General features: G+C 55.3%; 1 protein-coding gene across 1 annotated transcript; it reads left to right on the top strand.

Moving 5' to 3' along the window:
- The first annotated feature begins 2,087 nt into the window (after positions 1–2,087).
- Positions 2,088–6,408, top strand: NPM3 (nucleophosmin/nucleoplasmin 3). Its single transcript, XM_061458931.1, has 6 exons — positions 2,088–2,229; positions 3,988–4,073; positions 4,758–4,877; positions 5,098–5,191; positions 5,588–5,717; positions 5,830–6,408. The coding sequence occupies exons 1-5, from the start codon at positions 2,106–2,108 to the stop codon at positions 5,689–5,691; spliced, it is 528 nt and encodes a 175-aa protein (XP_061314915.1). The 5' UTR covers positions 2,088–2,105; the 3' UTR covers positions 5,692–5,717; positions 5,830–6,408.
- Positions 6,409–9,180: the final 2,772 nt, after the last annotated feature.

Raw genomic sequence — 9,180 nt, 5'->3', positions numbered from 1 at the left:
TGCGAGAAATAGAATAAAAATTGAGAAGTGAACATAAAAAACATGTTTTGTGTGTGAGGTCCCAGAACCAGAAGTGGTTTGGCAGTGTGTATTACATCATGTAATGTCTGTTTGATGGGCTCAGGATCAGATGTCAAAGAACCTGTCTCTGGTTTTGGTGATGGCAGTGCGTTCCATGGTAGGCTTTTATCTGTGCTGTTGCTTTTCAGGGGCAGGTATTTGACAACCCTTCAGGGTGGCAGTGACCTTTGTGGTTGTCTCTTCTGTGAGTATTGCCAGTTGAACTTCACCTGTTTGGAAACAAAAGCAGTTCTTTTAAAGGTGGTTTCCAGTTTCTGTCAAAGGCAGAGTGTGGCAGCAGTGCTCGTTTGTCTCTTCTTCATTACTTTTTGTCTTGCTGGCTGCTGGCTTGAGGCTGCTGAAGCCCAGAGGAAGCTGACCACAGAAACATGGGGAGAGGTGAAGTGACTTGAGGGTTATGCTGTGTGCAAGGGGCAAACATTGAAGTTCCACACTCTGACCTTGGTTGTACATCCACACAGTTTAACTGGTAGAAGCTCCTGAGACAGCTACAGCAAGTAGCTTCCTGTATGTAGAAAGTTGACAGGCAGGCAGGAGGGGTGAGTCAGGGTTATGAAAAGCTGTGTTTTCCCAAGGTTAGCTCACAAGTGTTCGTCCATGTGCTGCAGAAGAACAGGTTATGCAGTTCAAAAGCTGTACATGCCAACTGAGCAGGGAAATCGGCACTTAAGCTTCTCGTAACCCAGTATATGTGTGCTCTGTTAAAATGGTAGTTCATAAATTCATCATGTGTTGCATGTAGGTATCTTTGTTTCTTGAAGCCTATTTCACACAGTTACAGCAGAAATGACAGTGCCAATTAGCTGTGTCAAACACAGAATTGGATCCTGTTGTTACACCAGAAAATTTCCCAAGAAAGGGAGTGGGAGGCCGAAATGAGCTCTCTTGCCTGCCTCATGGGCCACTAGCCTGATGGCTGCAGAGAGCAACTACTGCGGAAGCAAACGAGCACACTTGTATAACCCTTGCTGAGCGAGCACTTGTATTTTTGCCTTTTTCTGGCACCAGCTTTGGCTTTTCAAACCTCATCAACTGTGTTTTTCTTGAAGCAGCTCCGGTTGGCACAGAGCAAATGGGTGGCTGTGGAGGTCTCCTCTACAGCGGGAGCAGAGCCAGCTCCTTGACGTACAGCATGGTTTGAGTTCATTGTTAGTGGGGTTTTTAATTCACTGCCCCCCGCTATACCCCTGCAGCATGGCCCAGGCTGCTTCCCTTTCAGCTTTGAAAGACCAGCCCAGGCCTCTGCTCCCTGTGGTATGTCTTGAAGAAGGATCTTGCCTCTGTTCAAGGGCTCCTGCACCACAGTCCCTGGTGCCGGACTTCTGCTGTTGCCCTCACCCAGGCTTAGAGATAGAGATGAGCAGATCCCTCTGTTATGCCCCTGCCTTGGTCCGTGTTCCTGTTCTGGACCACTGCTACCCTTCTTCAGACTCTCAGCTTTCTTACAGCCCCTCCTGTATCCTCTCCCTGTGTCTGGGAAAACTGGTGCCCTGGAGTCACCTGGGATGATGACCATGAAAAGGGCAGTAGATGGACAGCTGCTAGTAAGGGACACTTCCACTCTGCCATTTCCACAGCCAGCAGTGTGGTCAGAAAATACTTTGGCTGAAGGCCCAGGATGGGCTGTAAAAAGATGTGGTGGCGTCTTTCATCTCCTGGGTGGCTTTTGGACTGTTTACCCTCCTCACAAAGTTAAGACACTCCCTCACAAATACCCTCTCTCCTTCCACCCTTCCTCCTGCCTGCCCCCCAGAGAAGCCTTCCGATGAAAGTGGCCAGTTAGCAGGAAAAGTCATTAAGATCGCGCTGAGTTAATAACCGTTACGCTTTTTATAGAAAGGAAATAAAACGCTATAGCAGCGGCATTTCACCGAATGTCCTCCTCCATGGAGCGAGCCCTTCCATAAAGACCCCCTTCACCTTGTTGTTGCCAGCGGGGTCCCCCTCGCTGGGTGCCGGGCGAAGCTGCGTGCGGGACTCTTCGGTTTGGTTATCCTCGGGCAGGGGCCGGGCCGGGCCGGGCCATGCCGGGGCGGGGCGGCAAAAGCTATGACGGCTCAGCACGGCACGGCCCGGCTCGGCCCGCCCCTCTCTCATCGCTGCCCTGCCGCCTCATGGAGCCGCACGTCCCCGGCAGCGTCCTCTTCGGTGAGTGGCACCGGGGGCCGCGGGGGAGGGAAATGGGGATACGGGGAGGGGGTGGTAGAAGGACTTGGAGTTGGGGGGACGGGACGACATGTGAAGGATCATAGATGAGGGGGGGAAGTAATGGACCAGGTACAGGAGACACGCAGGGGGGAGGGTGTGAGAGATGGCGAGGCAAGAGACATGGAGGGGATGGGGGGCGGGAGAGACACGTCGGGGCAATAAATGGGGTCAGGAGAGAGACGGAGGAAGGGAGAAACGAGGGAGTAACGAGAGCGGCGTGGAGACGGGGCAAGACACGTGGGTGGGAATGGGGAGAGGGGGGAACCCGCTGGGGGGCTAATAGGGACCCGGGAGGTCCCTATTACAGAGACACGGCGGGGGGGGGGGTGTGTGTTAAAGAAACACGTGGTTCTGGAAAGACACGTAGAGCCCGTTGCTGAGCCTTGGAGGGTAAGATCTGTGCCGGGGGAAGTGAGGGAACGGACACGCAGGACACTCTGAGACACGTAGACACGTGTGTAAGGCAGGGGCATGGGGTGAGGGCCCCCAGCGAGCTCCCGTAGCTTGGCGAGCTGGGTCCGGGGCTGCGGGACACGTGTCCCGGGCTTGGGACGGAGCGGACACGTGGTGGAGATCCGGGGCTGGTTTGAGGGGAGCCGCGGGCCGTCAGGGGGGACTCACGGGTGTAGAAGGCTACGAGCAATGGGGTGGGGGGACGCCCCGGCTCTGGAAGGCCTCTCCCGTTCCTCCGCTTTCCGCCTGCGCTCCCATGTCACTGCTCCACGGCCATGGAGCTGCGTCCATCCCCTTCGGGGCGGGTTTCGCCCGGGCCGGGCCGCCCCGCACACGAGGCCGTCCGCTGCCCACAGGCGGGAGTGCGAGCGGCTGCCCTCAGCCCAAAGCGTGCCCAGCCGCGCGGCTCGGGAATGTGGAACAGCACCCCCAAACCCCCCTTTTGAGTTTGGTCATTGCCCTGGTGATCTTGCGAACACAATAGGAGGGATGGAAAGAGGTCCAGCCTGGGGCTAATTCCTTTCGCCCCCCCCCCCCCCCTTTCAAATGCCGGGTCTGGTATGCAGGACTCAGCTCTGTTTTTCCTGATCTGCTTCAGTGCGGTGAATCATCCTGCAACAAGCAAACACACCCAGGGCACTCTGCCATTCCTTCCTCCATACGGTCAGCTGAATCCTCATCCTAAGAACCAAGGACAAAATTTTGCATCTCCCTTGGTTATGTAGCTGTTTGGAGGAGTATGTAATGAAATCCCGCTCAAAACTTGTCTTGAGGGACTCCAGCTCCCTGCAGCCTGGCCCAGCACCCTCCTCTTGGGTTGCTTCTCATCACGTCTAATGCTCTGTGTCTTTGCCCCCAGAGCAAATGTTCTGCTGAAGGTGGGGGGAGTTGAGCCTCCTTTCTGGCTGCTCCTATCATCCACAGCCATGTGCTCTGGTTTCTCTGCTCTCTGGAGGAGATGAGCCTTGCCTTGCCTGTGCTCGGTGGCCTTGGGTGCCCCTGGGTGTTGCTCATGGAATCCCAGTTTGGGGACATCAGGTTTTGTCCCTCTGTGATGCTGAGCCAGGCGCATAGTTCTTGGGAACATTTTATCCTGGAGACCGGAGGCTGCCCGTGAGGATGAGAAATCAAGTGGTTCAGGGATGCCATGTGCATGTGCAGCGGAGGCTCAGCCTGGGAACTCTTTGCTGTGGTGTCTGGGGCTGTGTGATGGCTGCTGCAGCTTTTCGTATCTTCTCTTTCTAGGCTGTGAGCTGACTGCCAGTACCAAATCCTACACATTTCAGGTGGACGATGAAGGTGACTCTGAGCACATTTTGGCCCTGTCTGTGGTAAGAGGAAGAATTAATTATGCTTATTCTCTCCCATAGTGACCCACAGCCTCACATCCCCTTCCCAGGCTCATTCCCCCGCCCCTGGCTGGGCTGGACCAGGGGGCTCCTCTCTCAGGTCCCAGCAGTAGCTGTCCTGAGGGCAGGGCATGGAGCTGTGGTGTTTATCTTTTGTATGGGGGTGCTTAGGTAAAGCCAGTGGTGGCAGGAGGCTGCTCAGCAGAGGAATACTGTAGCTGTGGTGTGAAGGAGTGTTTTTTCCTTGTCTTTGGCCTTGCTGGAGCCTCTCATTAGAACATGCCCTCCCCACCAGCTGGGTCCCTGGTGTGTTGCTCTCCAAGCCCAGGTGGATTGAGGGGCTTCATCCCTGGCTCTCTCTGGGGGATGTTTTCTATCCTGGGAGATGCTATTGTGGATGAGATTGGCAGAAAATGCAGCTCACGAGCCTTCACTTGAGGTGGTTACAGTGTCCCAGCTGGGAAAGCCACAGAGCCACTCTGGAGGTGGTCAGGGGGACAGTGCTTGGTGAGCTCTGTGCTCTCCCTGTTCTGTGAAGCAGCGCCCTCACACCATGGCAGTACTGGTAGTACTACCATGGCTGGGCTGGTAGTATTGCTGAGGGTTGCTTGTCCCGTGGAGAAGCCCCTGGGGCAGCAGTAATTGATGATCTCCGTTTCCATCCAGGTCTGCCTCACAGACGGTGCCAAGGATGAGTGCAATGTGGTGGAGGTCGTTGGGCGAAACCATGAGAACCAGGAGATTGCTGTGCCGGTGGCAAATCTGAAGTTGTCATGCCAGCCCTTGGTAAGAACTTGTTTTAAAGACTCAGGTGGGAATGGCTGTAAGGAACTGGACATTTCTGAATGTTTGTGGCCCTCTCCCCTAGGATCCTGACCATGAGCTGGTCTGCAGCTCACAGGGAAATGCCCTGGGTCCCATGGGAGAGGTGCCATGCTGGGGACTACAGGATATTCTCCTTTTCAGCCTCTGCCCTTCACTCAGCTCCATCTCTGTCTCTTTGCAGCTCAGTCTGGACAACTTCGAGCTGCAGCCTCCAGTGACCTTTCGCCTGGCAGCAGGCTCTGGCCCAGTGCACCTCGCCGGCTGGCACAGGATAGGTGAGGGCTCTGGTGGGGAAAGGCTTTGGGGAAGAGAGGGGTAATGAAGGGCCCCCACCAGCGTGAGCACTGCCTGGGGCGCCCCTAGGAGATGTGCTCGATGCCTTGTTTGGGCTGGTTCCCCAGGGGCTGTCTCTGTGCAGGGATCCCTTCCCTGCCATAAAGCCTTGCATGGGAAAAGGGGTCTGTGTGACCAACGCTGTCCCCTTTTTCAATGGCTATCTCTCACCATTCCTGTCTGAGACCTCTCTCCAGCTGCGATACAGCTTCTCACCACAAGCTGCTGTTAGATCTGCTCCAGTGCTCTTCGGACTATTCTGCTCTTGGAGTGTTTTGGGGGTCAGCTGTTTTTGCAAAGACATACATTGGTGTGTAACAGTTACTTGTGTGTTCCAGTGCACAGGGAAGATGCTTCCTTTGAGGATGACTTGTCTGACGAGGAGGAGGATGACTTGTCTGATGAGGAGGAGCTTCCTCCTATCAAGCCAGCCAAGAAGTAGAGGAGGAAGCAGTAACTTAAGACAAGGTGAGGGGCCAGGCAGCCTCAGAGGAAGGGTCTGAGTACCTGATGTGGAAAGCATGGGTAGAAACTGGCCTGCTGCAGGAGGCTGCTGGTCTCAATCTGGTTCTTCCTCTAGGTATTCACAGGGACTTCTCTCCCAGATGATGTTTACCTCGGACACCTCTTGCCAGGACCTCAATGTTTGCTGCTTTGTTTTTATTTTGATTTTTTTCTGTTGTAACTTTTTGGGAATCAGGGACTGCTCCCAATACTGGGGTGTCTTCTTTCCCACAACCCTGGGAGGTTGGTCCCAAAACTGGAAAGATGCTGCTGGTATAATCTTTCTCCCCCATCCCTGCCCTGGGAATCAGGGATGCAGGAGGTGATCCTTATCCTGTGCCTTTTTGCTGTCCTGGACCTCTGCTCTGTGCACCCCTTCTCAATGGCTTTGGAATACCTGTCTTGGCCCTTTCCCCTTACAGCCAGTGGTGGAACAGGCACCTTTACTGATTCTAGTGTGTTTGCTTTTCTTTATTCACAATTTGATGGGGTTTATACAGTTGAAAATGTGAAGCTGGGGTCCATGCCGTGTCCTCAATTGCAGTTATGGTGGGGTGGGAGCTCACAGCCTATCTGGGGTTTGGTGGGAGGTTCTGGGTCAATCTGCTTTGTAAAGAACTGTTTTTACGCTCTCAATAAAGGTCTTATACATCAAGTCTGGAGCAGGGTCACTGCTGGTTGGCAGGTTCCTCCCATCTGCACTGCAGTGGGAGATGCTCTTCTGTGTCCAGTCCCTGACCCTTGCTTCCCTTGGCAGTGCTGCAGAGCTCTCAGGACAGATCTGGGGGCTCCTCTGTCCCGCAGGAGCTCTGCACGCTTGTGCTTCATGGGCCCAGCTCAGTGAGGCATCCAGGCTACCCAGGGAAGAGGCAGAGGTGCTGGTAGCTATATGGGGCAGGGACCAGCTCCATGTGTGCTCTCAGAGGTGACAGCTTAGCAACACCCTCTTGGTTCAGGCCCTCGTGCTGGGCACTGTCATGGTAAAGTCTTGACTGCGTTGCTCTCAGCTGAGCAGTGTCCTGTGGATGGGTGACACACCGGTGCCTGCAGGGCATGGGGCAGGTCTGAGCTCAGGCCTTTGCAGGGGCGTTGTGTCTCCTATGTCTGGGTATCTGGAGAGGGTTTCATCCTTTCTGTGCTTCAGTCAGGTGGGACCTCTCATCCCTGGGGACCGGTCCTCCTTAAATATTTCCCTGACAGTTTCCATGCATCTCATCTGCCATTCTTGTAACATGGGAGCCTATAAAGAAAGATGGGGAGAGACTTTTTGGCAAGGTCTGTTGTGATGGGATGAGGGGTGATGATTTTAAACTAAAAAGGGACATTCAGGCTGGACCTGAGGAAGAAATTTTTTACAATGAGGGTGGTAAAACACTGGCACAGGTTGCCCAGAGAGGTGGTGGACTCACCATCCCTGGAGACACTCAAGGCCAGCCTGGATGTGCTTCTGGACAGCCTGATGTAGTTCAAGATGTCCCTGCTCATTGCAGGGGGGTTGGACTAGGTGACCTTTGAAGGTCTCTTCCAACCCAAGCTATTTTATGGTTCTATGACTATGATCCCTAGCCCACGGGTTGATGCCTGTCTCAATCCTATATTGGCTGTTGTCCCCAAAAAAGCGCCATGTACTGTTCTGCCTTGCTGGCTCTGTCGGGACAGTTTGTTTCTCACCTGCACAGACTCCAGAGGAAATCCTCCAGGGTGGATCCTCAGCTCAGGCTCTGTCCCACATTGTGAGCTGGGCCAGTTCTCTCTTCTGGGGCTTGTGTAGCCCCTCTCCACCTCCCCACTGTTCCCTTACGGACCCAAACCGCCCTTGGCCAGCACGGAGGGGAGCTTTGGTGCCCCTTGCCGCTGAGGGCTGTTGTTGCACCGCTAGGTGGCAGGCGGGCAGCGCGGCCAGCCCGGCCTCTGTCCTTGCCTCTCCCTGCCTGGCTGCCGGTCCTGGAATGCAAAGGGCACCTAGCACTGGTGCCGGGATGGAGCAGAGTGCCTGGGTCTGGCCCTGCGGGAAGGATGGGTGCTGGCTGGGAGAGGTCACATCCCCAGGGAAGTACCCTTCTCCTGGGACAATAGCGGGCCTGGGGATGGTGGTCTGTGCACTGCTCGATCCCCAGGCAAATAGCACTGCTCTAGGAAAGTTTAGGGGAAGCGGGGCAATTTAGCAGCCTTGCTGAGAGAAGAGATGAAGGAGTGCTCTGCCGAGGGCTGGATGCGTGTGTGAGAGGTGTTGGCAGGGCACAGCCCACCAGTGCCCTGCGCTGATGGTGCAGGAGGGGAGTTCAGGGTAGTTTCCCTGCCCATGGCAGGGGGGTTGGTGCTAACTGGCCTGAAGGTCCTTTCCAGCCCTAACCATTGTGTGATTCTATGGTTGTAGTGAACAGAGCTGTGGCTTTGTCAGTGCTGGGATGGTGCCCAGCTCCTGCTAGGGTTGGTGCACACACAACCCCGCAGATCTCCCTAATTGTGCACAGAAAGGGATCAGGGCTAATTTATCTGCTGGGCCTGGGTCCTGCTTGCTCTCAGTGGAGGAGCAGCTCGGCTCAGGGGAGGTAAGAGCCAGTACATCATCTTTAACAAAGTGCTCCTGGAAGGGTATGCTGGGGGAGCAGCTGGCTCAGAGCCCTGTGGGGAGGGAGTGGGCACAGCTTGGCCTGGCAATGGGGTATGGCTGCTTCATACAGGGTGGGAGAGACAGTATTGGGTAACAGGAATGAGCATTTGACCTCTTAAAGAGTAGAAGGAGATGGTTTCCTTAGGGGCATCTAGGTAGCTGGGACAAGGTGCTGTGACAGGACAGACAGACCTGCCAGTGGGCAAAGGTGGCACCATAGGGGACATGGTGCTGGTGGCAGGAGGCACCAAGAGACCAGTTTTGTCCACCCCACTGCAGGACCAGCCCAGCCTAAGGCCTTGCTGAGTCCCCAGCATTGCCACAGGGTGGTGACAGGGGAGGGAGAACGCCCCAGTCCCAGAGGGGGCAATGGCAGGGGCTGGGGGTGTTGGCACTGCCAGGCCCCTTTCAAAGTGACGTGGGGGGATTTGCTCCCCCCTCCTCAGCAATGTCACAGCCTTGATGTGCTCAGGCTGGGGAGAGGGAGAGAAATGCTGAGATGGCAGGAGGCTGGGAGGGAGGATGCACTCACACACAGCGCTTAATGGGGAAGGATGGGATTACAGGGGTCACGCTAGGTGAGCAGCTTCCTTCGCGGAGCTGATGGTATCAAAGCAGGTGCCCCCGGCTGCAAATACCTTGGGCAAACAAACAGGGCTGTCTAAGAGCAGGTGAGCTCAGACATGGCCAGGCTGGGGGGTGCTCAAGGATGGTGGGGGGCAGGAGGTTCTCTGTGCATGGGGAGTGAAGCATGGGGCTCCTGGTGTGAGGGCTGCCTTATTTGGCATAGGGTGGGGGGAAGAGTTGTGTGTC

The sequence above is a fragment of the Pezoporus flaviventris genome, unplaced genomic scaffold (genome assembly GCF_033815535.1).
Source record: "Pezoporus flaviventris isolate CSIRO_AGI_PZ_B2104156 unplaced genomic scaffold, CSIRO_AGI_Pfla_v1 ptg000029l, whole genome shotgun sequence".
Lineage (NCBI taxonomy): Eukaryota > Metazoa > Chordata > Aves > Psittaciformes > Psittacidae > Pezoporus > Pezoporus flaviventris.
Note: the sequence above shows the minus strand (reverse complement) of the source record. Positions and strands in the feature narration are given on the sequence as shown.